The sequence below is a fragment of the Mesoplodon mirus genome, assembly GCF_964341445.2.
Source record: "Mesoplodon mirus genome assembly, chromosome: 2".
Classification (NCBI taxonomy): domain Eukaryota; kingdom Metazoa; phylum Chordata; class Mammalia; order Artiodactyla; family Ziphiidae; genus Mesoplodon; species Mesoplodon mirus.
This window is the reverse complement of record NC_138977.1, coordinates 120,486,568-120,514,028: the sequence shown is the minus strand read 5'-3', so window position 1 is coordinate 120,514,028 and position 27,461 is coordinate 120,486,568. Positions and strand designations below refer to the sequence as shown.

Genomic DNA, 27,461 nt, shown 5'->3' with positions numbered 1-27,461 from the left:
GGTGGTGCAGTGGTTGAGAGTCCGCCTGCCAATGCAGGGGACACGGGTTCGTGCCCCGGTCCAGAAAGATCCCACATGCCGCGGAGCGGCTGGGCCCGTGAGCCATGGCTGCAGAGCCTGCGCGTCTGGAGCCTGTGCTCCGCAACCGGAGAGGCCACAGCAGTGAGAGGCCCGCGTACCGCAAAAAAAAAAAAAAAAAAAAGAGGCACTCCTGCTTAGTCCTGACGTTAACATGTTATTTGATGACCCAGAATTTCCTCAACTTTTGACAGTAATACTTTTAAATTTAACATTTACAAACATCCAGTGGGAACCTGCTCTATGTGCCTATTTTGAGATTGATATATTTTACCATATAAAGGAAGGGTGGAGATTGATGTATTTTACCATATAAAGGAAGAATTCTCCTATTCTTTGCTTTACTAGAAATTTTAAATCAGGAAAGCTGGCTGAAACTTGTGATTTTGGATATTTCTTTATGATAATCATGATTTCTCTCCTTTCATCTATCAAGGTGATTAATTCAATTCCTCTAAAAGTTGAACCATCTTTTGTACTTCTAGAATAAACTAATTGATCAAGTCAGATTATTCTTTTGTTTGCTGGCTTCAGTTTACTAATATTTTAGTTTGGATTTTTTTTGTGCGTGTGTGGTACGCGGGCCTCTCACTGCCGTGGCCTCTCCCATTGCGGTGCACAGGCTCCGGACGCTCAGGCTCAGCGGCCATGGCTCATGGGCCCAGCTGCTCCGCGGCACGTGGGATCCTTGCGGACCGGAGCACGAACCCGTGTCCCCTGCGTCGGCAGGCGGACTCTCAACCACTGCGCCAGCAGGGAAGCCCTACTTTGGATTTTTATAACTATATTAATAGCTTTCTTTTCTCCCCCCCCGCACTTTATCAGATTCTGGCATCAGTGTTTTTTGCTGGTTTGGTAAGGTCTGTGATACAAAACTAGTTTGTTCTAGTTGTAACTAGAGTTGTCTGGAACAGGAGGTTAAATTTGTTCTTTAATCTAAAAATATTTAACTCACTATGAATTCAATTATTTTCAAATAATAACCCAACCAGCTGTATTTAAATGCTACAGATTTCCATAAAATTAGGAAAAGTCTGTTTTCTTCCTTGTTCAGGTCATACAAGTAATTTCATTGTGATTACTGCAGAAATAGTCTCAAAACACATTAAAGCATCTCATCTTTTTCTTCTACATCATCTTCCTGGATATTTCTCTACTGCTTCTTATTTTTAACCTATTAGCAGAGATTTCTGCACCGTTATCTCTTTTTTTTTTTTTTTTTTTTTTTTTTTTTTTTGCAGTACACAGGCCTCTCACTGTTGTGGCCTCTCCCGTTGCGGAGCACAGGCTCTGGACGCGCAGGCTCAGCGGCCATGGCTCACGGGCCCAGCCGCTCCGCGGCATGTGGGATCTTCCCGGACCGGGGCACGAACCCGTGTCCCCTGCATCGGCAGGCGGACCCTCAACCACTGCGCCACCAGGGAAGCCCCCGTTGTTTCTTAAATTCTAATAGCTGCTACAGTTGTGCACATACCCCCTCATTCATTACGCGCATCTGCATCTGCTCCCTACTTACACGTTAGCCTTATCAGATTCATCTATTTTATTCTTTTTTAAAGAAGCAGTTCTTGGGTCTATTGATCCATTCCGTTGTTGCTGGACTTCTAATTCATTTATTCTGGCTTTGGTCTTCTTAGTCCTGCAATTTCCTTTATTTCCTCTTCTAGTTTCCCAAGTTTAGTATCCAGTTCATTTATTCCCTTTCTTCTTTAGTATTAAGATGCCATGGAAAGCTTCAGCAGGAAGAAAGATCAAAGACAGTGGGGAGAGAAGGAGATATGAAGGAAAAAGGACAGGGCTTTGAGAAAATTGGGCACAGGAAGAGGAAAGAGGGACTGTTTCCCATTTGTGCAGCTAGAAAGGGGTAGTGCCTGTAACTGAAGTGGGGAGTCTAAGAGGAAGAGTGCTTTTAGAGGGAAGTAAAGTGCTAACTCTGGGTTTAAGCAATTGCTCATGAGATGCTAAACCAGGAAGCTGTCTTGCATGTAGTTAGGAAATTCCAGAGAAAGAGCTACAGGTATAAATTTGATAATCATTAACTGATGGTAGATGATTAAGCAGGAAATGTAGGTAGGATCTCTAAGAAAGCTTAGGAAGCTTAAGTTTAATGAGAAGGAAAGAGCTGACCCTGGTGAGAACAAGATATTTAAGAGGCGGAGGGAGAATCAACTTGATAATTTACCTTTTTCTAAAGAGCTACCTATTGCTTTGAACTGTTCTACATCTTTGTCAAAGAGCTATACAGAGAGTTGTAACGATTCCTAAAGGCAACTACAGTTGACCCTTGAACAACATGGGGGTTTGGGGTGCCAATCCTCTATGCAGTTGAAAATCTGCGTATAACTTGTGGTTAGCGCTCCAAATGCGCAGTTGCACAACTGAAGATTCACCAACCACAGACTGTGTAGCACTGCAGTATCTCCTACTGAAAAAAACCCGTGTATAAGTGAACCTGCACAGTTCAAACCCGTGCTGCTTAAGGGTCAGCTGTATTTGTTTCTTCTCATTTTTCTTGATTACCCTTGCTAGATGATTGTCTAAACTTTACCCCTTATTTTCAAACAACCAGCTCTTCTATTTAAAGCTCCTCTTTCCCTGACTTCAAATGTAATTAGTTAGTGCCGCAGCAAAGTAACAGAGGGGTTCAGAGCACAGGCTGTGGTGCCAGACTGACTCAGATTAGATGCCTAACTGGCTGTTTGACTTTTGGGCAAGTCCTTTCATTTCTCCTAGCCTCAGATTCCTCATCTGTAAAACAGGAATAACTACCACCACATACCCTCTTAGGGCAACTGTGAGGAATAGACATAATGCCCACAGTTCACAGAATGATTGTTAAATGTTAGTATATACATCTAGGCTAAAATTGCTGGGGTTTTCTTATAAATTTCTTCTTCCTGCTTTCCTGAAGTTTATTTTGGCCTTCACAGTACTTTACAGCTTTCAAAATACTTTCACAGACATTATTTCTTTTGGTCCTCCATTCTCTGAGGCTGGTGGAACATACCTTGGGCTCACTGTACACGTGGGGAATGATGCTCAATGTTAATGGACACGTTTAAGGTCACAAAAATGAAGAAACAATGAAGCGAAGATTCGCCACAGATGCACTCTAGGACACCCCGTCGATAGGGGCACACGGCACATTCGTCACCACTCATTCTGCCAAAGTGGGGTCCTGGTAATAGTCTACTACAGCAATGCCATCCAACTTCTTTCTTCTCCCCCTCAACCTTACACACAGCTGACTTTAAGAAGAGCATCTTTGGTGGAGAGACAGGAGCTGACTGTAGGGCATGGAGACAGTGTATATAAACATCTTCTTTGAGGAATTCTGCTGTAAAAGGGAACAGAGAGATGAGGTGGTGGCTGGAAGGACTCGGTGGTCCTGTCTTTGTTGCCTGTTTTTTCAAGATGGGCGCTGCACCAGGCAGAAGCCACGAGTCCTCCAAGGAGACAGGACCACAGGCAAAGGCTATCAGTACAGCTGCGGGCGGGCTGACAGCTAGAATGGTGGGAAGACGTGGAAGTTCTCAATCAAATAAGAGGAGAGCGTTGCCTCCTGCTGAGGAGAGGCGGTGTTACTGCAAAGAGCATGCGTGTGTCACACATTCCTGTCCTGCAAGGGAAAGCTGACTGAAAGCTTGCGTTTCCCCAAAGGAAAATGTTTCATAAGGAATTCCACAGCTGCTTCTGTGCTCATCACTTGACCACCTGGCCCTAAGTATAACAGACGGTGGGCCAGGTTCACCCAAACACAAGGATGACTGGGCTTTTCCCATGGAGGAGCCAGAACTTGGAAGTCGGGTGCCACATATTTATCGACAATTCTGGTCCCAGGTGTAGGGTAACCTGGGAAGAGCAGACCGCGTTACCGTGGCTGGAGGAGCTCCCTGAAGGTCAAACAGGTGCTACACGGCATCAACTTGTAGTGCCTTTGCTTTTTTTTTTTTTTTTGGTCAATAACTGGACTTTAATGAGTAATTCTGGTAAAAGCGTTTTTGCACAGATATGCAGGTATAAAACACATATAAAAAATGAACAAAAAGATTCCTTCTCTCCTTAAGTACATCTTAGAACAGCCATGACTAAGTTTAACGTGATATATATTTCAGAGCTTAAAACCCAAGAAACTTTGCTTTTGTCAGTTTCTGCATTTGTAAGACAACCACTGTTGAGGGTAAAGCTAGGTCCCCCTGAAACCGAGCTGCCCTGTCAAGTTTATGATTAACCTATCTATCCAAGACTTTATTCTCTTTCTTATCCTGCTCCCTGTTCCCCTCAAGATTGAGGAGTATCAAAGAAAAGGCAGGGGAGGGTTGACCCCTGTGGGGTCCTCCCGGGTACCAAAGGCCCTCCATGTCACCTGTTTCTTGTTTGTGGAAAAAGGCTTTAGTCTCTCAGGTCTTCCCTGAGTTCCAAAGAGCAGACTCAAGCAGTTACCAATTAGGGAAGTGAGGGAATGCAGAAACTAAGGAAAAGCAGTCAAGCAAGAAACATAATGGTAGCTTAAACAATAGTTCAGCGATAAAAGTCCTAGTTCCTCCTAAAGGACGATAAACTTGGAGTTAGTTTCTGCAGAAACTAAGACCCCACCCAGGTGGAGGATGGTGACGACCTGCTGATCACAAGCCTGTAGATCCCAGACTGGTTGGAACCAGAAGCTTGATGATTAAGATCCCCAAAACATCACCTTATTTCCTCACCACCAACCAATCAGAAGAAAGTCCACAGGCTACAACTCTCACCCCAAATGTTGCCTTTAAAACCCTTCCCTGAAAGCCATCGGGGAGTTTGGACTTTCTGAGCAGAAGCTGCCAGCCCTCCTGGCTTGGTGCCCTGCAAATAATCGTTGAACTTTCCTTCACCACAGCCTGGTGTCAGCAGACTGGCTTTATGGTGCCGTGGGCATGCAGACTCAAGTTCGGTTCAGTAACAGGGACGTTGTAGATTACCTTGCTGGATGGTCCCAGGTGGTACTTTTCCTTTAGAATGTAATAACAGGAAAAGTAATAAGAGGGAAAATTCTCCTCTGAAGAATTTATATGCTTCTTTTGTTCTAATAAAATACCATTCATCAGTACCTGAGATGTGTAAGTTATCATAAAACAACTTGAAAATAGAGGCTGCCCACTGAGAATTAGATTATAAAATCAACATATAACTAGTCCTCTAGAACAAGGATCTGCAAAAGCCATCTTAAAAGAGACAGAATGGCTTTTTAGCAAAATATGAATGTAATTTGACTGAAACTGTATTAACTCACATAAAAGTAAAGTACTTGTAAAGAATGTATAAAACCAAAAGAAAAGGAGTTGGTCAGCTGCACAGAATGGAAAAAGAAGCATGGAAGCAAGTTACAGGGCGCCGATCCAGGAACAGAACAGGATGGCAGGTGCTGCCTCCAGCATACTGGGCAGCGGGCCTTACCCACAAAGGCTGCTCACTTAGCCTGGGGTTATAAACTGCGCTGAAAATGCATCGCAGGCTCAGGGTGGCACACACTCTTAAGAGCTGAAGACTTTCGCGTAAGCCCACACGTACTGTCAAACATCATCAGCTCTACTGAGAAAGCTGAAGCAGATCTAGGTAGTGATGTGAAACCATTAGAGACAAGGAAACACAGTGTCCCTGAGAACACTCCAAACACAGGCAGGAAAAAGTCACAAGAGAAGTCAACTGGTCTTTCGTGCAGAAGTCGTGCCAGGTGGAGGACAGACCACCTGACATAGGACCCCCAGGTACCTGTGTGAAGAACGCCAGCGCCTGAGCAGAGTCCATGCACTGTGCCGGTTCCTGAGGCAGAAATGAAGCCACAGCAAATATTTCCCAATGAAACAAGGGTGACGTAGAATAAGACTTTATTAGCATGCTTAAAAACAGATAGCAGTTATTGATTTGGGGTTCTTTCTGGTTACACGCGTTACTCAGTTTGTGAACATTTATGGAGCTTTACACTTGTGATGCGCACATTTTTCTGCATGTCATATTTCAATAAAGAGTAAAAATTTTAAAAAGACAGCAGAAGGAAAATGTTGGAAAGCATTAACCCGAAGTGCAAAGTATTAAAATTCTGTTATTTTAATAAATTTTGTACTTATTCTATCTGCAAGATAACAAGCCCAAACAAAAAGATAGGATGACCTCTTGAAAACACTACACTGTGAAAAGGGGATGCTTTATAAGTTGGTCAGTCAGGCAAGTATCTCTTGAGTACAAAGAAGCTCTACAGGCTGTAAAAGAGACTCCTTGAAAAGTTTTTATATAGAAAGTATTCTGCCACTTCCTGTAGTCATGCTCCACGTAGGTTGGTTTAAAAACCCAGGCCACATATCTTTTGCCCTCATCCAGAGGGGAAAAGAATTAACCTCTGTCACCCAAAGCTGAACACATCTACCAGTGCACAGAAACTTGTAAAAGGTAAATGTAATTCTTAACGACAACATATCTACAGGAAGAAGCTAACGAGTATGCAAATACCCTGGGCTACCAGCTTCATCGGGCTCTCACGACAAAGAGCCACCCCTAAATCAGAGAACTTTCTGAAAAATGTTCACCCTCACAGTGATCAGTCGTCTGGGCTGGTTGAAGTAACAATAAGCGAATCTCTTCATCACTCCGTGCCTCAGTCTCTGCACTCAAAATAAGCTAGCTCCTTTACACTGTCAAATTTACTGTGTATGCCTTGAAAAGATCAGAAGAGATCTGCCACAAAACTGTGTATGATAACTAACGCAGATAATCAGGGCCAAAGGGAAAAAGGATCAAGCAAATACACTAACAGTAAGGGTTACCACAGCTGCCGTAACTGAGCATAAAAAACCTGGCTCTTCCCCGCAGCCAGAGCAAAAGAGGAAGCAGCTCTCATTATAGAAGTTTCCCTCTATTGATTCCTTACCACCTCTAAGACACAGCAGTAATTTAAGGCTGTGGGAAATAAGACCGATTTCATGTATTTAAATAACCGATTACGCAGTTAAGAGAGAGACCATAAATACTGACAATCTCTTTAAGTCTGACTGACTTTGTCAAAAACACAGAGCTAGGTTCACAGCTACTTCCTTGTTTTTCTGGCAGTTAAAGCTCCCAAATCGGACAGACAATAATGTTCCATTCTCCACAACGAACAGTGGGAAAATGAAATAAACTCAAATCTGGGATTGTTAATTTCAACAAGCTAAAGAAAAGTACTTCAGGTTGCAAATTAATCATTGAACTTGACTGAGGCATTAAGCACGGATAGTGCTGATGTCACCAGTTAGATGAAAACTACCCAAAGACATCAAGTACAAAACCACCTCACCTAGGAGCAGACGAAAAACTCTCAAGAAGGCAGTTAAGAAAAAAGCAAGAAAAACACATAAATTCACTGTTCTTATCAATACATTTTCAAATAAGGAAAACAAGAGTATTTTGTTGTTGTTTTTGCGGTACGCGGGCCTCTCCCATTGCGGAGCACAGGCTCCGGACGCGCAGGCCCAGCGGCCATGGCTCACGGGCCCAGCCGCTCCGCGGCATGTGGGATCCTCCCGGACCGGGGCACGAACCCACGTCCCCTGCATCGGCAGGCAGACTCTCAACCACTGCGCCACCAGGGAAGCCCAACAAAAGTAGCTTTGAAACAAGTACTAGAAATGCGTATGTTTGAACTAAAATACAGGTGGACCATCTATAAAGAACACATAAAGACATATTTAATACAGACAAATGCTGCACTGGAATAAGATGCAGCTTAACCTTGGTAGGAAGAGCAGAGGAGAAAACCTGAATTCTTGAATCAGTGGACAAGTTACAACTTAACTAGACCTGACTTTACCAGATCTATGACATCAGGGGGTCAAGTTAAGATACGGCTAAGCTCTCTCTCTAAGTCTCACTCCATCCGGGTCTCTGCTCGTGTCACCTTAGCAGAGCCCTTCCCAGGCCACCTCTCAAAGAAGCATCCCCACACCACTCTATCCCTCAAGGCACTTATCACCAGGCCTACTGCACACTGCTCCCTCCCCCACCAGAACACAGGCTCCACTGAGGAACTCAGCCGACCGTGCTGTAACCCCAGGGTCTACAGCACTGAGTAGAATCTAGGAGGCACACAAACAGGTTTTCAGTTAAAGAACAGATCCAGGGACTTCCCTCGTGGTCCAGTAGTAAAGAATCCGCCTTGTAATGCAAGGGATGAGGGTTCGATCCCTGATCAGGGAACTAAGATCCCACAGGCTGTGGGGTAACTAAGCCCGCGTGCCACAACTACTGAGCCCGCGTGCCACAGCTACTGAGCCCGCGTGTCGCAAACTACAGAGCCCACGCTCCCTGGAGCCTGCACGCCACAACTAGAGACGAGAAAACCCACACGCCGCAACTAGAGAGAAGCCCATGCACCAGAATGAAGAGCCCACACACCGCAATGAAAGATCCCGCATGCCTCAACAAAGATCCCACGTGCTGCAACTAAGACCTGACACAGCCGAAGTAAATAAAATTTAAAAATAAATAATAAATAAATCTTAAAAAAAAAAAAAAAGAACAGATCCAGTCCCCTCTACGGTTCAAGTATTAGGTTCAATGGCACATCCTTGCACATAATGTAAACATAAAATTCTAGGACAAGTTACCTAAGACTATAACTTGCAACAAAGCTTAAGGGCATAGGACTTTATCAGTTATATTAGTAAGAAATTATACTAACACGCAAATATTACTGACGGGAAGTTCACAAACTGTCGGGAGGCCAGGTTCAAATCCTGGCTCGACTCTCTACCGTGTGACCATTCTTAACTTCTCTTTGCCTCAGTTTCCCCTTACATAAAATGGAGACAAAAACAGTACCTACTTCAGTGTCAAGTGCTGTGTGAAATAAGGATGCAGTGTTGACAAGGATAAAACCGGCGGAAAGAATCAGGGGAAAACTGCTGTTCCTTATTTCTTCCCACAGTTCCAAACTACAAACAGGGCAAAGATAACAAGGAAGGGAGGGAACATTTACTTTTATTTGAAAACTATGTACATTACAGTGTTCGTGTTTTTAAAAGAGCAAGACAATTTTCACCACGGGAAAACAGAATATCAGAAGTCTGTGGTTACACATGTTTTTCAAATAAAAAGTGAAATGTAAAAACGTGCTAGAGGAGAAAAAGCTGAAGGGGGCGCTGGGGAACAGGAAAGCCAGGCTGAGGTCCCTGGCACTGAGATCACCCGTGCTTGTCGTCTGGGCAGCTGGGCCCCCTGAGGCTGCTCCCTGGGGCCTGGATTCCGGCCACTGCCATTTTGCTGTCCAGACAGCTCCCACCAGCTGTCCTCTTCGGCCCTACAATCACTGGAGGTTCTGCCTTAAGAGAATACATACACAGCTCATCTGAAGGTGTGCAGATTCAGACCCAGGCAGGCATCAACTCAGTCATTTTATCCAAAAGCAGGGGGAAGGCTTCTGAAAAGTGGCTGTGCAGCCGTGGCTGCCCTCTGAATAGGGCCTGGCTTGATTTGGATAGGCTTGGGCTGGATGAGCCAGCAAGGACAGTGACGTGATTAATAGCTGGTGAGGGCAGGGCTTGATTCTGAATAACTGATTAGTTCTGGATCCTGGCACTTGCTTAGACCCTAATGCTGATCAGATGGGGGCTCTGGATGCAGAGCATGAACCCCTCAGGCTACAATCTGGCTTGCTGTAAATCCTGAATTGCTGTTCTTCCTGGAACAGAGAGGGACTGAGGCAGGTTTCACTTGCTTCTACCTGGCTGTCTAGGACAAGGAAGGAGAAATAACAGACAGGTGGGTGAGTTTCTACCATACAAGAGATGGCTTTTGTCACACACTGCGGCCAGCAAAGCTAAGGGGAACACCTGGAGACCCAGGTAGCATAAGCAGTTGACCCTGGGAGTCATTTCCTGAGGTGGCCGCAGGAGCAGCAAAGCCACTGCAGCACCTGTGGGCAGCCACTGGGACACTCACGTCAGCCCAGGGAAGGCTGTCTGGAAGACGTGTCACCAATTTTCAACAGCACGCTCTTAATTCTAAACTAAGAAAATAAGTACTACACGGAGGGGATAAAGAGAAAATTGAAACATTTAAATAAATTATGCTTAAAGCCTCAAAATACAGTGTTCATCCTCTGAAGCAGAGAACATTAGATAACATTAGATAATTCCCTCATATGTGAGGGAATGGAGGATGAACAGGATTCCTCCGAATGCCCTGGTTCTGAAAACCTACATTTATCATTATTTGGGTGAAAAGCATAATACAAGTCAGAGGTGGTTCAAATGAGGACTCTTAACCATTGGCGTAAGCCTGATGCTACAAAGTGAAATGAGCCACCTATATCAATAATATCAATTGATTTCATAATTTGTATCTTTCATCGCCTAGACTCTGGGTCTCCCTTAGCCAGCGAGCATCACATGAATATAGGAGGGAAAGGAAAGGAAGATGTACACACTACCTATTATATGCTTGTAAATATTACAGATGCTTTTTCCCTAACTATAATCACTGAGTGCTTCAGACAAATGCTGTCTGGAGTCCGACCACCTAGGCTCCTCCCCTTCCAGCTGTGGGCCCTCAGGAAAGTGACGATTTCACTGTGCCCCAGTTTTCTCCTCTGAGAAAAGGAGCTACTATCCAATGACGTAGTTACCAGTGCTCTGACAGGCTAAGAGTACTGCCTAACCAACCTAAAGCCGTCACAACAGCACAGGGCACACAGCGAGCACTGCGTACGTGTACGATCGCGACTTCCCATTTCCCTCACGGCATCCTTGTGAAGAAAATAAAACCCCGTAATTAGGGAACAGTGTCTTCAATTTACAGAGGAGGCAATTTTGCAAAGACAGGCAATTAACCTGCTCGGAGTCACAGAAAGTGACAGAGGTAAAAGCCATTCTCTTTCCACTGTGCAGTGCTGGCCATGGCATTCATGCTCTTACCAGCCACGGCTTACTTCAAAATACAGAAGTCACACAGCCCTCGGTGAGCGAGACGTCCTCAAGGAAGTCAGATTGTGCTGAAAGGAAATCAGACTGTGCTAATCTCGACATTTCATCTCTCAACCAAAAGACACTTATTGTCTTCCCAGGTACACAATGCTAGACAGCTGTCAGGCCATAAAAGCAAGCAGCCAGCTCCTAATGAGTTAGGTAGACCCGGACGTTTCAAAAGCAAGCCTTAATGGAACTCACGGAGGGCAAGAGGAAAGGGAAAGGACAAGGGAGGGGATTAAAGAGTAAAAAGACTCACTACAGACCTTCAAAACGAAAAATGTACATATCTACCTTGCCCCTGAGGAATCTGCCCAGGACCTTAAACTGAGGCCAACAGCGCCCAATCTTAATGAATGAACTGGCCCAGTTCCAACACACACACAGCTCTGACATACACAGGTCCGCAGGGCCCTTTTGACTCTCTGGGAGACACCTGACAGATCACAGGTCAATCTTAAAACACCTGGGAGCAAGATGTCAATGAACAGATTAAATGGGGTTACTCTTCTGTTTCCTCCTTTCTTCCCAGGGATCAAATTTTTACAGGCTATGTTTGATACAATACGTCAATCGGGAGGTCAGGAAACCTGATTTCCAGGCCTAAGATGGACCAGACACCCCCGATCCGGGCGCGGGTCCGGTCCTCTTTGTCCGTCGGTCCCTCCCTCGCTCCCACAGCACCCGCGGGGGCCAGAGAAGGGACTGGGGCTGCCCCGGGCCACCTGCCATCTCCTCCGCCACCCTCTCAAAAGTTGCTACGGCTGCAGAGAGGCCGCCCTGGCCTCGGGGACATGCTGTCAGCTCTTTTCACTATTCACCGCCCTCCCCACGGCGGCCTCGGGAGGAGGGCGCGCAGCGGCGTGGGTGTGAGCGGCGGGAAGCGGCCCCGGCGTGACACTTCACGGAGCCGGCTCCCGCAGGGGCACACGCCGCGGCCGGTGCCGGCGAGGCCCGGGCGGCCCACACATCGGCCCCGGGGCCCGCAGCCCCCGGACCCGCCGCGCCGGCGCTCCGCGGCAACCCAGACGCCCGCCCGCCGCCGCCGCCGCCCACTCACCGCCGCACTCGGCAGAGTACTGGTCCCCCCAGTCCCCGGACTGCGGGCTGCAGCCGCCGCCCGCCGGGGCCTCCTGCTGCTGCCGGTGCTGCAGCTCCTGCTTGAGCAGGGACAGCGGCGAGTAGTGCTCGGTGGCTAGAGCGCCCGGTCGCGGCCCGTTGGACAGAACCCCCAGCAGCAGCAGCAGAACCAAGACTCGCCGGGCGGCGCCCGAGGCGGCCACAGCGCCGCCCCAGCAGCCGCAGCACCAGCAGCCGGCAGGTGCCATCTTCCCTCAGGGCGCATGTGCGGCGGCCCTCGCCGCGCGCTGCGGCCTCCCAGCCTGAACCTGCGGCTGGCAGGTGGGCCGTGGCGAGGGGGCGGGAGAAGGGGTGTGGCAACGCCTCCTGGGAGTTGTAGTCCTAGCTCAGCCAGCCTGCGAGCCCCTTTTCAGTGCTGGGACTACAAGTCCCGGTAAGCACCGCGCGGCGCAAGGTTTCCGGTCTGGCGTCTGACGTCTTCCCCGCCACTGAATCGGAAGTTCTGGCCCGCAGTTGCGTGGAAATGAACACTGATGGGCGGAATGGGCTTCGGCCCGGCAAGGGGAACACCGATGGGGTGACAGCTGGAAAGGGGAAGACGGATGGGGTGGCAGTGACTCCTACTACTGCTGCTGCCTCGGCCTCCTGCCAGTACAGGTGCATCGAATGCAGCGAAGAGGCCAAGGAGTTGTACCGAGACTACAGCCACGGCGTGCTGAAGATAACCATCTGTGTGAGTTGTCAGGTGTGGGCTGTCCTTGGGGAAGAAATGGCGCAGCGAGGTTTGGGAACCGTGAGAGACCATGGTACCTTTACCATATTTTTAAGGTGATAAAAATAAGAAGCCAACGAGTTTCAGGGTCCTCTAATACAGACTTCAGTTCGATGCTTGACATTCCCGTTCCTGCTCAGTAGAACCTTTGCATGAATACCCATAGTGGTAGAGAAGTCATACCCTACAGCGCTTTTCTCATACCGGTCACGTTTGCTGATCCGGGCGAACGAATCCTCGGACGGAGATGGATGCAGGTGTTGTGCCTAGAAATTTAAAGATCGGATTAGGGTGACATTTGGGCTCACGCCAAAGCTATTTCATTCTTATTCTCCCTTTGATAGACAGATGTTACCATCTTTACACTTCATAACCTATAGTAAATTCTCCTAGAATACTTTTTCAAGTTTCATCCATTGTGGTTTTTGAATGTAGAGTATCATGTACAAAGCACGATGCTAGACGTTGGTGATATAAAAACCAAAAATGAGGAAGTAAAAATTCTCTGCCTGGAACAGTCTTCTCTCAGGTATCTGTGTGGCTCATTCCCTCACCTCCTTCAAGGACTTTTCTCGAATATCTTATAGAGAGGCCTACTCTGACCACCCTATTAAAAATGATGATCCCCCCTTCAAGGTTGGTATACGTTATCACCCTTCCCTGCTTATCTTTCTCCATAGTACCTATCATCTTCTAATATTGTATATAATTGACTTTATTATTTATTGCCTGTCTCCTCCCACTGTAATGTAAGCGACACAAGGACAGAGATTGTGTATATTTTATTCATTAATGTAGTTGGACCACCTAGGACAGTGTCTGACACATAGTAGGTATTAAATAAATATTTGTTGAATGAATGAACCCTCTCTAGGTTTTTTAGATGGTCATATCCTAGGCCATCCCCGTATGAGAGAACAGTAAGTTATATGTGGTCTAAACTTAATGGCTTTGGACTAGTCCAATTAAATGGCCCGTCTAAAAGACGACAGCCACGTTACTGTGAATATAGTTTGTCCAAAGAAAAGCTAGTAAATGCCTATGCATTTTAGTTAGCAGTGGTTTGTAATATAATCTGTATTTTAAAAAATTATTGGCATTAAGCTAACAACAAAATCCCTGTTCAAATCATCAGACGCTGGCTTCTCTATACCTTTACTTATGTAAAGAGAAAATAATTATTGGATAGCTATTTAGGTCAACAGCTATACTCTCCCCCACTTTTCTCCCCCAGACATTGCACTTTCTCACCCAGGAGACAGATTTTAGAGTAATAGTTGGAATACTGAATGGTGGTACTGTACATTATGGATTATTTGTACCCAGTCATTCCCTAATGAAACAGAGTAGGTAGTATCCTTGTTTATATCATGCTAATGCTTAATGATATGCATGAGTGCATTACTCAGGAAAATCATTCATGTGATGCCAGACTCTGAAAATTAAACCATAAAATAATTAACTTTGTAAAGGCTGTCCAAGTCCTGAGATTAAAAGTAAAAAGTTTTTAGACATCAGGCTATTTGTTGTGAAAAAATATACAAAGTTTCTAAGTGGTTACAGCCGGTAACTTATAGGTACTTTGATCTCTTCTCTGCTGTATTTGGAGTCAGCAGTATACTCAGCCTGATCTTCTACCGGTATTTTTCATTCTAATCTCCCTTCCCTTTGCTCTTCTTGCTTTTTCCTGCCATTCCTCCCAGCTTGCCCATCTGTGTTTCTCTAACTTTCTTCTAATGGAAGCATGTCCCTTGCTTTTAGTCACTCTCTCTGCTTCAGCGCTTCACAATTTATTATAGTTATGTTAAAGGTATTGTACTTTTAATATCCTGAGGAGCCTGGCCTATTTTAAGTGCTCAGATATTTGCTAAATCCATTATGGTAACAAAACAAAACAAGACTTCTTTGAGACTGTCTCACGTTTTAGTTCTGTTCGAGACAACAAGATGCAGCTTTCACCCCTGGGTGCTGGGTGCAAAGATGAATAAGACAGCACTGCCCTCACAGGTTCCACTTCTCAGATATGTGTTTGCTTATTGTGAAGCTAAAATTTGAGAGTGAGTTGGGAAGGGGTTAGTCCTGGAGATGATGGGAAGGAAGCAGCAGCAAGAATATTCATGAAAAAAAATGGCCAATTTATATTCTGAAAGAGATGTGATTCATTACAGAATTAGAGAACATAGCAGCAGAAACTAAGCCATATCCATGTTAAAATGGAGCTGGTGGAAGCAGTATTTGAGTTCCCAGGGTGTGCACGGTCCCTGTGCTGTAGGGATTTCTTAGAGGACGACTTTCTCTTTCAGGATACTGGTCTATTGAGTAATAAATGATATGGAATAGAACAATTTTGCCAGAATAAGAAAACATTCCTACTACATGTAGCTATCTCCCAATCGGATGTTTTACCACATTTGTGTTTTGTGTGTGTGTGTGTGTGGGGGGGGTTGACTCATTACATTCAAGGTGAAGGAAGCACTCAAGGGAAAAGCAAATAACAGAAGCAGAACCAGGAAAAAATATGGCCTAAACTGATAGGGAGGGAACCAGCAGACTTTAATGAATTCTCAATGTTTCTAAAATACTCAGCATGTTGGGAAGGGAAGATGGGCGTAGCACATAGCATGTCCCATGATACCAGCAGCTGCCTCTTCTGTTTGGGTTCACGTCACCCTGTGCTCATTCCGTTGTAGGACTTACACTAGCATGTTTATTTGACTTCCCCTTGTAAACTGTAAGGTCCCTGAGGGCAGGGCTTCTGTCTCAAGGAGAGTATCCAGCACTGTGGAAGTGCCTGGTCCATAGACATGGCTAAGTAAAGAGAGCTGTTACGAGTGTAATAGGCTCTCCAAACACACAGGTCAGACAAATGATTGCAGAAGCAGTCACTACGCTGCTGTGTCTCCTGCTGCTGGCTTCTGCCTACCTCCTTCTAAAAACTGTCCAAATCCCATCTTAGACTTCTGATGCTGTCAGAAGGTGGGTTTTAGGGAACTTTTAAAGGACAGAGAGAGGATCCTTGACCAGTCTGCAGTTTCATTTTAAAGTGAAGTAGCATCTCTGGTCTTCCATTCTCATTTGTATAAACAGAGGAAGTGTTCTCCACATGAGTAGCACAGGGAGAGGTTCTAGAAAACAGCTCTGTCATGTATATAGAACTTCTGATTCTGTGGCTTCTGTTTAGATACTGTCTTACTCTTTGCACGGCTAAAAAGCCTAACCTCTTAAACCTCTGATCGATTAGGTAGATTTAAATTTGGAGTAATAGCACATCTCCCTTCATTGGTTCACCTGATGACTAGACAAACATACACACTTCTTGTAATGACGTGAGTGAAGTGGAGAAACTTTAAATTGGAATTGAATCTAACTCTTCATGACACTGGAAGGGCAGGGTTCATGTTCTTCAATGCACTCCATTTTTCTTCTAGCACTTTGATATAATTAAAAGGCCATCCTAGTATGTTTGCATATCCATCACTTCTTCTATTTCTATTTTATCCCCTCGAAGTTTCAAAATGTTTCGTGTTTGAATTGTAGCCATTGGTTTATGCAGTGAATAGGAGCCTTGATGCAACTTTGTAGCTAATACTCTTTCAAATGTCATTTCTAATGAGCTTGTTCTCCTTTACCTGCATTTTATATGTTCTGGTGGTATTGGGATTTCATAACATTGTAATCACGTGTCCAAAAAAAAAAAAAAAAAGCCCTTTAATAGGAATGGCTGAGAGCCCAGGGAGCCTTGATTTGGGCAACTCAGAATCAGGCGGCGCAACCCCGTTCCTTGCATACAGCCAGCGTTCTCCAGTGTCTACTGTGGCAGAGAAGGACCATTTTCTTGCCATGTTCTCCACGGAGAGAAAGACAGGCTTCTCTTGGTATGTGCCACCCGAGGATTCCTACCTGCCTGGAGCTCTCAGAAGCTCTGGGTGCAGGGTTACTTTTCTGAACCCTTTTCTCCAAATCATGTTTCAAGAACCACAAAGTTGGGGCCATCTAGCCAACAGGCAGTGAAAGTACATTATAAACTTACTTATTTTATAATAATTCCTACAAATTGAAAGTAGCGTGTTCTGAGATACTTTCCTGCCTAAAATCAGTCTTTAAATCAAATATCTTTTGGGTCTTCTTAAATATGAGATTAAAAGATTAATATTTTTGGGCCTCCCTGGTGGCGCAAGTGGTTGAGAGTCCGCCTGCCGATGCAGGGGATACGGGTTCGTGCCCCGGTCTGGGAGGATCCCATATGCCGCGGAGCGGCTGGGCCCGTGAGCCATGGCCGCTGGGCCTGCGCATCCGGAGCCTGTGCTCCGCAACGGGAGAGGCCACAACAGTGAGAGGCCCGCATACCGCAAAAAGAAAAAAAAAAAAAAAGATTAATATTTTTAGCCTAGAAGATTATATTTAGTCATTTCTGAAACCAGGTCTTATGCAGATGAACATTTTGTATCTGAATGGAAGTTTATTTAAATAAATGCTGATATAGCCTTATTGCCATACAAATCCAAAATAGACTCTGCTGTTTTGAAATCCTTCAAGATTTCAGAATGTATGAATATGTTTATTCTAATATTATCTTGCATTATTTCAGAAATCCTGCCAGAAACCTGTAGACAAATATATCGAGTATGATCCTGTTATCATCTTGATTAATGCTATTTTATGCAGAGCCCAGGCCTACAGGCATATTCTTTTCAATACCAAAATAAATGTAAGTTGTTATAATTTTTTTCTTTTCTAATTTTACTGGATGATTTTGCATTTTTAAATAATAATATCAACAATTTTGAACAGAATTAAACAATATTATTTAAACAAAGAAATTCTAACAAGAGTGGGTCTTTTACCTCAACAATGTCTGAAAATTTCTAGAAATAGCAGGCACTGCTTTTTTAAAAAGTGTACAATGTTTAGTGTATATTTAAGAATATGGTCACTAGCAGGAAGTTGACAAACCATAATCTGGATTGCCTTTTAGTAGGTTACCTTTTGAAACAGACATCAATAATTTTGAACAGAATAAAATTCAATATAACCTGGTAGGGAGAGAATTATACCTAAAAGAAATAAGCAAACATTGAAAGAAAAAGATTTTAAAACATAACTTATTGCATGTTATACTCTGCTGTTCAGGGAACACATGAGGTGAAAAATCAGAAAAGTCCTAATATATGAAGTTGGATTTTTTTTTTTTTTTTTTTGAAATATACATTTAATGTACTGACTTGTGAACTCTTTTAATAGTTTGGCTAGGGTTGACAAATAAAATACAGGACACCCAATTAAACTTGGAAGTCAGATAAACAATAAATGATTTTTTAGCATATGTCCTAAGTATTGCATGGAACATACATACACAAAAAAAGTATTTGTTGTTTATCTAAAATGCGTATTTAACTGGGTGCCCTGTACTTTTCTTTGCCAAATCTGGCACCCCTAATTTTGGGCTAACGGGGACAGTAACGGTGCAATTTATTTTCCCTGTGCCTCTTCCCCCAAGTTAAACAACCCAGGCAGTGTTTATATTAGTAATATAATTGAGTCTCAAACCTTGCTACACATTAGAATCATCTGGGGGAGACGGAGGGGATGGCAGTTAATTCTTCCAAGCCGAGGCCTCACCCAGAACCAGTTATATGCGAATCTTTGGGGATGGGATCCAGGAAAGAGTATTTCTAAAACTCCCTGGGCAATTCCAGAGTGCAGCCAGGAGCACCAGTGCGCCAGCTGGAGGAGCCTCAGGAGCTCACCCCGCGCTTATCCCTGGACCACATTGAGTTTGCACACACGCTTTCTCTTCCCCACTTTATACTGATAAATGTCAACCCATGGGAAAAATATATGGAACAAAGCCACTTCTTGTTGCCTAGTATTTTCTGTTTTTGCCAAAATTTCAGCCTCTTGAAAACTTCCAGCCTTTAATTGCTTTCACTATTTTCATTTATATTTTCATCCAACCTAGGGGCACTTTTTAAGAAATTCATGTTCAGACTAATCGTTTCTTCAGAGGAATCATGAAATCTTCAGGTTAAATCTCTTCTCTTATTGCTGCTTCCATCTCTCCTGAGTCACATAAATTCTTGCTGGATTCCGTGTATCACACGAATGTTGAAAATATAATGGAGGGTGAACTACTATTTAAAGCAGTGATTCTTAACCAGGGTGCACATCAGAATTCACCCTCTGGGTGTGGAGAAACGGGAACCCTCTTGCACTGTTGGTGGGAATGTAAATTGATACAGCCACTATGGAGAACAGTATGGAGGTTCCTTAAAAAACTAAAAATAGAGTTAACATATGACCCAGCAATCCCCTACTGGGCATATACCCAGAGAAAACCATAATTCAAAATGACACATGCACCCCAATGTTCACTGCAGCACCATTTACAATAGCCGGGTCATGGAAGCAACCTAAATGCCCATTGACAGGTGAATGGATAAAGAAGATGTGGCACATATATACAATGGAATATTACTCAGCCATAAAAAGAAACGAAATTGAGTTATTTATAGTGAGGTGGATGGACCTAGAGTCTGTCATACAGAGTGAAGTAAGTCAGAAAGTGAAAAACAAATACCGTATGCCAACACATATATATATGGAATCTAAAAAAAAAAAAGGTTCTGAAGAACCTCGGGGCAGGACAGGAATAAAGATGCAGATGTAGAGAATGGACCTGAGGACATGGGGAGGGGGAAGGGCAAGCTGGGACGAAGTGAGAGTGGCATGGACATATATACACTACCAAATGTAAAATAGCTAGCTAGTGGGAAGCAGCCGCATAGCACAGGGAGATCAGCTCGGTGCTTTGTGACCACCTAGAGGGGTGGGATAAGGAGGGTGGGAGGGAGACGCAAGAGGGGGGGGATATGGGGACATATGTATATGTATAGCTGATTCACTTTGTTATACAGCAGAAACTAACACACCATTGTAGAGCAATTATACTCCAATAAAGATGTTAAAAAAAAATTCACCCTCTGCCTGGAACTGTTTCAAAATATGCGTGCCTAGGATTTACTTCCACAGATTCTGAATCAGGACAGGGGCGTAGACATTTGTGTTTTGAAAACTCTTCCCATGTGATGCTTCTGCTGAACATTGCTGATTAAGAACTACTGGTTACAGACTGAATACAACTGGCATTTAATTGGGCAGTTCAGAGTCTGACAAGCTACTAGGTGGGACATTCTTCAGAAACCACAGAAGTTAGTTCTGTCTGTGCCTGTTGGTGTTAAATACAGTTGTTTCTTTACCTGACTGAATGGCAATGTCTTTTTGACTACCAGATGCACGGAAAACTCTTCGTGTTTTGTTTGCTTTGTGAAGCGTACCTGAGATGGTGGCAGCTTCAAGATTCGAGCCGGAGCGTTGATCCTGACGACTTTATCAGATATGCTAAAGAGTGGGATTTCTATAGAATGTTTGCAATTGCTTCTCTAGGTAGGAAGAAGCCATGCTTTCTATTCTTAGTTGACCTAACATTTTGATTTTAAAATTAAGATGTGTGGTCTTAATCACTGGTAAAGAGGAGCTATTCAGAAGACTTGAGACTAAATTTTCAGCTGTACCACTAATCTGCTAGGTGAGTTTGTATAAATCACCTGCTTTCTTACTTTTTGTTACCATACATATGGCATGGAAATAATTATGCTTATCAGATCAGAGTGTTTCATAAAGTATTTTGAGACCGTATTTTTAGTAAAATTCTTCAATTTAAGCTCTGATTATCCAATCTGAAGACTGCCTGAATCTCATCTTTATTAAAACAGATTGATAATTGCCAGGCATTATTCAATGTGTTATACTAACTGCATTGTACTAATGCAATGTATTTAATAGGGGAAACTTGTTATTTATCTGACTGCATGCAGGGAAGGGGCTACTCCCCCAAATTCTTTAAGTTCTGAAATGGCTTTTCTTCAGAATTTGCATTTGTGACTTAGGTCAGAATTGGGTTGAATTAATTTCTGTGACTATTTTATTACCTACTGGTTTCCATGCTTTTCTGCTTCTAAAATCTTTTCTTTATACTGAAATATTACTTTAGTAACATTGTCTCCAGCCCACTCCAATGTCATATTTCTGGACTGTGTGTCCTCTTTTGTCCCTTTTTCTTCTCAATCTGCCCTTATTCCCTCGGCCCAGTGGTTTTAAAATTCATCCAGTCCCAGGGGTTTTAAAATTCATCTATATGCTGAGAATTCCCAAATGTACGTAATAATATCAGAAACGTCCTTGACCACATCACCTAAACCAAGAACCAGAACCTAATACAATTTTAAGCTTTAAAGCAAAGCCTCTTAGAATTGCCATAGATAAACTGCTTTATGTCCATAATTTCTAAAAAACAAACCAGGCTTGTTTTCAAATAGTTTGGAATTTCTGTAGCACCAACTCTATAGTGGCTATTTTGACACTTGATCAGAAATTTTTTTCTCCTGTTACTTTTTTATGTGTCTTAATCTAATCCCTAGTTAGGTTTCAAATTCCTAAAACAACTTATAAAGAATATTTTACACAAATAACAGTATTTTACAACTTAAACACGGTTTTTATGGTATTATCAACTCAGCTTTCACAAGCATCCTCTTCGGTGTGTAGATGGGGGCTCCTTCCCTGTCCGCAGTTGTGGGAGCACAGGAACAGGAAGAGCAAATGGTTTACCCTAAGTCCCCCCGCAGGTTACCGTCAGCGCAGAGCCAGGGTAAGGTCTCCTGGCGCCCTATCTCCCATTTCCTCCACTGCTGCTCTTTCTCCACTGCCGCTCCTACTGAAGCCACCTGATCACGAACACCTTAAGTACGAGGGGCTCTCCAACATCTGCCTTGTGAAAGAATGCAGAGCCCAAGGGCAGGTACAGTTCCCTGAGTCTCCCAAGTTCTAAGCTAGAAAGCTATGGAGGGTGACCTAGTCAGCCCTCCTGTCCAGTGCAAGAAACCCTTCTCTAGATTCCTGCAAGAGGGTTTGAGTATCCCCAGTGACAGGAGACAATCCACCATCGTTAGTTGGTTCTTGTTGTTAGGGAGTTCTTTATTATTATTATTATTATCATTATTATTATTGGTCCAAAACCCAGGCTGTATGATCTGCCTGATTGAACAGATCCTTGCAGTTGACAAGCCCTTCAGTCATTTCGAGGTAGTGTGTCTCTCCTGAAGAATATATCAAATTTCATGTGGGCTAACCATCCTAAATTATGTTTATTGATCCTAATCACCTATATTTGGAACCTCTTTATTTTGGCTAGATTCAGTTATAAAACATTTTAGAAAGAATACAGTTGTTTCTCCTGTAATATATGTGTTCCAGAAAAACCTGATCCTGCAGAAACCTAAATAACACAGCTTATAGGAGAAGTAGAATTAGGGACAGACTATTCAAAATGTATGCAGCTGGGTAATCAGAGCACTAACAATCTTAATAAAAAGAATAATGCAGTTAAAAGAAATGTTAAATTCCTAGTTGATGGCAACAGAACAGATGGTGCTCTATTCTGACTGTGGGACACCAGGGGAACTATTGCTTCTTCTAGTCTGGACTCTGTCTCTGAATGCTTTCTGGAAGGATATGGAATTACACTCAAAAAGTTTGTTAAAATGAATAAGGGAAGTTTTAAATTTAGGTAACAGAGTATTCAAAATCTTATGGCTAATAGGCACTCAATAAATAGTAGAAGAATGAACAACGAAAAACATCTTCATATGTACTTCCTAGGATGGGTCCCATCTTTCAGATTTAAAAGCGTCCATTCTCCTGTCTGTTCTGTCTGTGGAGATCTCTAGGACTACAGCTGTTTAAACAGAACCTGACTTCCTAAAAGGAACTTTAGAATGTTGATGATTACAGTTCTCATGGAGTTACTTTTTCTCCAGAGGATGATGAAGTATTTCATGAAAGAATTATTGAAATGTTTCTGAAATCATACAGGATTTGACACAAGAGACAGGGGTTTATTTTTTTAAAAAAAGGAAGAAGAAGAAAAGGGGACAAAAAAGAAAATTTGATCTTGATAAAGCATTTCTTTTGTGGTCAGCTGATAGGCTGTATTGTGGAATTGTGGTTTATTTGCTTTTAGGGGGCTCTGATTTGGATTGGGACATTCATATCTTTATTTTTCATTTCCTCCTTAGAACAAACTGCCTATTTTACTGGCATCTTTACTTTCCTGTGGGTAGAACGACCCATAACATCGAAAACAACCCTCAACTTCGCTTTGCTGCTGAAAGCGCTGCTATTATCTAGCTACGGAAAACTCCTGCTGATCCCAGCTGTCATCTGGGAACATGACTACACATCCCTGTGCCTCAGACTCATCAAAGTATTTGTCCTTACGTCAAATTTTCAGGCAATTAGAGGTATGTTTATGTCTTATTGTTTTCTCAGCTTTCAACCCATCTGAAAGCTTGAAGTCTTGTTTCTATAGAGTAGTTTTTTCTGCTTTTTTTTGGTTTGTTTTTTTTTTTGCGGTACGCGGGCCTCTCACTGTTGTGGCCTCTCCCGTTGCGGAGCACAGGCTCCGGACACGCAGGCCCAGCGGCCATGGCTCACGGGCCCAGCCGCTCCACGGCATGTGGGATCTTCCCGGACCGGGGCACGAACCCGTGTCCCCTGCATCGGCAGGCGGACTCTCAACCACTGTGCCACCAGGGAAGCCCTATAGAGTAATTTTTATATAACCTGTTAAACGCTGGAATTCTTCGTAGAATAATCATGATGCCTAACATTTCTATAGTGCCTTACATATAGCACACGTTCAGTATTTGTTCAGTTTAACTACATGGTACTCTTTAGTTTTCAAAATGCCTTCTTTATGCATTATATCTATCCCATGGGGTCTGCAGGGCAGCCATTATTATCTCCACTTTATGACTCGTGGTGACTTGTCCAAGGTTCCATGGTCGGCAGTTGTCAAGCCAGGGTAGGGTGCCAGCCTGCCTCCCAGCTCAGGACAGTTCTTACTATATCAAGGAAGGGGTAAGCAGCCCTGTGTGTCTTCCTTTTTCCCACACATTGTGAGAAGTGCTATTTTAAATGAACCTATTATCTGATACTTCTTATAATGTTTATCATCTTGTAAACTATAAAACCAAGAGTAGCAATTTTTTTCTGTTACTCTCTTTATAACCTTAGAATCTTTCATTTTCCTGGTTAATATTCATGGGAATCCGTGTCTTGATGCGAGCAGGAGCAGCTCAGTGTTCTTGTTATAAGCAGATGCTTTGGTTCTCTCAGAAGGTTTGCAGATGGAAAAGTAACAGCATAGATTAATAAGAACAAACAGATTTTCTAAAATCAGCTTTACAAAACAACTCCATTCACACTACCACATAATTTACACGCCAGTATCATTTAATTAAACTCTTAAGAACTTATCAGTTGCCTTCTCTTTTTCAGTGACCCTAAACGTCAACCGCAAGGTCTCCTTTTTGGCCATCTTGAGTGGTTTACTGGTGGAGAGCGCCATGGTCTACTTCTTCCAGAGGATGGCTTGGGTTGTTGGAAGTGACTGTGCCATCTATAAATCTCAAGACTTTTGAAGAGGTACAGAGCATCTCTCAGTGTTCATGCATGCAGACAGGTGTCCTCCTCAAATTAGACAGATGTTGTCGCAGAATACATCACCCACCCCCCGGCACCCGGGTGCCTCGAGGTCACCTCCATCTCCCTCGGGGTCTTCAGGGTCCTGCACTCTAGTTCTTTTGTCATCCACAGTGACATCAATAAGCTATGTTTTTGTTGCTTCTGGGGCCCTGTTCTCACAGTTCTGTAACACCTTCCCTCCAACGCACTCCTCCTAAGACCTCGGACTCTGAAATCTGTCCCGCCGACAGCCGTCTCCCGCCCTTTCCAACCATTCCGCTCCTTCCCCCCATGACCCCTGCCTTTGCTGCCTTTTGTACCTCTCCTCCCTAAACCTCTCACTTAACTCTACTTCTCACCTCCCTTGCCTCTCTTTTGACTGTGCCTGGAACCTAGAGGCAGCTGTTGCCTTATCCTCTGTTAGTCCCTGGAAATGAGCCAGCTTCCTACCCTTCTGTCAGCGCCCCCGTTAGAGCTCTTGGGGTGAGTCCACCAGCCGCTTCCTCTGTGAAGCCTGGCAGGCGGTCCCTGTGTCTGCACAGAGCACGGCCGGGTGGCTGCTCCTGTCTCGAGGGCCCCTCTAGGGACCCAACACACACACACACACACACACACACACACACACGCACGCACGCACGCGCGCGCGCCTCAGAGCAGTTGTTCTGAAGTCTTCCCGCGCTCCTTCCTTCCGCGTCTGCTGTCACTTTGCTGAGAACTGAGACTGACCAACTCCTTGAGTGTCCTTCTCCGTTCCAGAACTTGTCCGGGTGTCTGCCTTCTTTCCTCCTTCCCTCCATCCCGCCTCGGAGTCATGCTTAGCGTTCCACGCCCCGCCCCCCGGGGGGATTCCACCCTGCAGGCGTCCTCCCGCCTCTGGTCACCCTCGGGGGTCTGGGCCACAGCTGCAGTCTGCGTTGAGGCAGGACGGGGCCCACTTGAAGGCGGGGCAGCTGGTGGGGGAAGCGAGGGGGCGGGAGCGAGCAGCTGTCGGCGGGCGGAGACCTTCTCCGCCTCTCCTGGTCCCTCGGCCTCCCTCCCTCCCCGCTCAGCTCATCCTCGTCCTCTCCGCACCCTCAGACATCGCTCCCTCTTCATCCTCTCTCGTCTGCGCTGGCTCCTCCCCTCTGCCGGCAGACACGTGCAGCTCTCGACTTGCAGAGCAGCTGCTCTGAGCCTCTTTCTCCACTGCCTTCCCTCTTGGTGACACATACTTCCTCCCTAGTCTCCCGAGCCGCTGCTCTGAGCCTCTTTCTCCACTGCCTTCCCTCTTGGTGACACATACTTCCTCCCTAGTCTCCCGAGCCGCTGCTCCTGCAATCGAAGGCAGCCAGCCGCAGGCTGCCCGGCCCCTTTCTGTCACCGACTTCCCTGTCTGTGCCCGGCTTCCGTCCTCAGCCCTCCGCTTCTCCCTCCTGCCGTGCAGACGCCCGGCTTCCGCACGCCTTGGCCCATCTCTTAGTGCAGGTTGCTTCCAGATCTTTCCAGATCTGATACCTCTAGCCCCCCGCTTCTGCCAGGTCACTCATGCCCTTTCACTGCCTCCGAGTGTGTACTGCCAGGACGGTGTGGCCATTACCTCTAAAATCGAACTCAGTAGCCCGCCCGCCCGTCCCCACGGAAACAGAACCTTCCTGATGGCTTCTCATCTTGTCAGTCCGACCCCAGCCCAAGCCTCCTGGTCTCCTGCTTCAGAGTTTACAACAGCCTCACCCACCTTCAGCCTCTCTTCACAGAGCACCGCTCCTGGTGCCTCTCTGAATTTTTTTATCCTTTCCTACTGTGGACAGGAGCTTCTGGTCTCTTCCTGAGGAACACCTTTTAGTGTTCTCTGAGCTCTAGTGCTAACTCCTCCTCTGCAGGCATGCTCCTGCCCACGTTCTCTACTGCACTCTCCTCCTCCCCAAAGATGTCACGCCCTCCCCAGGACCTGGAGGGGCCTCTTCTCCGCCTAACCAGGTCCAGTCACCTTTGCTTCTCCGCGGAACGAAGCCCTTCCACTCCAGTCTGCCGTGCTCACTCCCTCCGTAGACCTCCTGGTGCCCAGCTCAGCACAGTCACACTGCCGGCGCTCCTGAGACCCTTCCCGTGCTGAGTGCCTGTCCCCTCCTTCTGTTAGCACTTCACTTGTCAGGCTACCCATGACAGCTTCTGGTTAGGAGGTCACCTGTCTTTAACGTCCCTTACGTTGTCTCATGTTTTATGCTTGTCCCCCCCAGTCTGGTTGGGTGCCGGGAGAGGCCATGCCTGTGTTAACGGTGTCTCCCATAGTACAGGGCCTGCCCTAATAAGTATCTGTTGATTTGATTTTCAGCAGAATGTGCCACTCTGAATACTTCATTTATCATCCACAGTTTCCTTTTTTTTACCCTTTGGGGCATGACCAGCTGCATCCGTAAATAGAAGGTGTAAAATACAAACCAAGCTTCTCGTTATTGTTGTGTAAAATGAAGCAAAGATTTGGATACACTTCCTGAAAAAGAAAGCAACGGTTATGGCGTTGGGGACTCTTAACCCTACCACCCCACCCCTACATGTAGGAAACAACTAAACCACATAGGGACACACACAGAGACACTCCCACAAACACAGGGAACTAATGCAGGCAACAAGTGAAGATGTGTACATTGTAGATGGTTCAGGTAAGCATCTGAATTGAAGGAACACAAATTCATGAGTCACACATAAGAAAAGATCTTTGTTCGTTCCTTTGACATATTGATATCTTTTTAATTTAAATGTTAATGGTTAAAATAATATTTTGTGTTCTTACAAGAGAAATGCTTTTCTCTCAATGCAGTCACAATAAACTGAGCTTTTGTGAATATTTAATTCAGTATCTTCCCCTGTAACTAAGTTCCTCTTTAAAATCAGCTGATCCAAAAATAAATAACTAAAAACAACTGAATTGTCCACTTAACAGGAGTGAATTATATCTCAATAGAGCTGTTATTAAATATCACCTCTCTCCTTTTCTCTCT

At 44.8% G+C, this 27,461-nt stretch overlaps 2 protein-coding genes across 8 annotated transcripts in view; one reads left to right on the top strand and one right to left on the bottom strand.

Annotated features, from left to right (window-relative positions):
* The window catches only part of TTC13 (tetratricopeptide repeat domain 13), a 70,925-nt gene extending 58,476 nt beyond the window's left edge, over positions 1 to 12,449 (bottom strand). For all 6 annotated transcript variants that reach the window (XM_082629638.1, XM_082629639.1, XM_082629640.1 and 3 more), the window contains exon 1: positions 12,109 to 12,449. In XM_082629638.1, the coding sequence (XP_082485764.1) occupies positions 12,109 to 12,376 (268 nt within the window). In that variant the 5' untranslated portion in view covers positions 12,377 to 12,449. The remainder of the gene's footprint in view (positions 1 to 12,108) is intronic.
* Positions 12,450 to 12,567: 118 nt separating this feature from the next.
* On the top strand, positions 12,568 to 27,382 carry ARV1 (ARV1 homolog, fatty acid homeostasis modulator). 2 transcript variants are annotated; one of them, XM_082611243.1, is made up of 5 exons: positions 12,568 to 12,861; positions 17,489 to 17,608; positions 20,190 to 20,343; positions 23,034 to 23,258; positions 24,298 to 27,382. In XM_082611243.1, exons 1-5 carry the CDS (start codon positions 12,652 to 12,654, stop codon positions 24,438 to 24,440), a joined length of 852 nt encoding a protein of 283 aa, XP_082467369.1. In that variant the 5' UTR covers positions 12,568 to 12,651; the 3' UTR covers positions 24,441 to 27,382. The 2 variants fall into 2 exon arrangements, with proteins under 2 accessions (XP_082467369.1, XP_082467370.1); XM_082611244.1 differs by lacking the exon at positions 24,298 to 27,382 and adding an exon at positions 21,585 to 21,757 and having other exon boundaries at positions 23,034 to 23,188.
* The last annotated feature ends 79 nt before the right edge of the window (positions 27,383 to 27,461 follow it).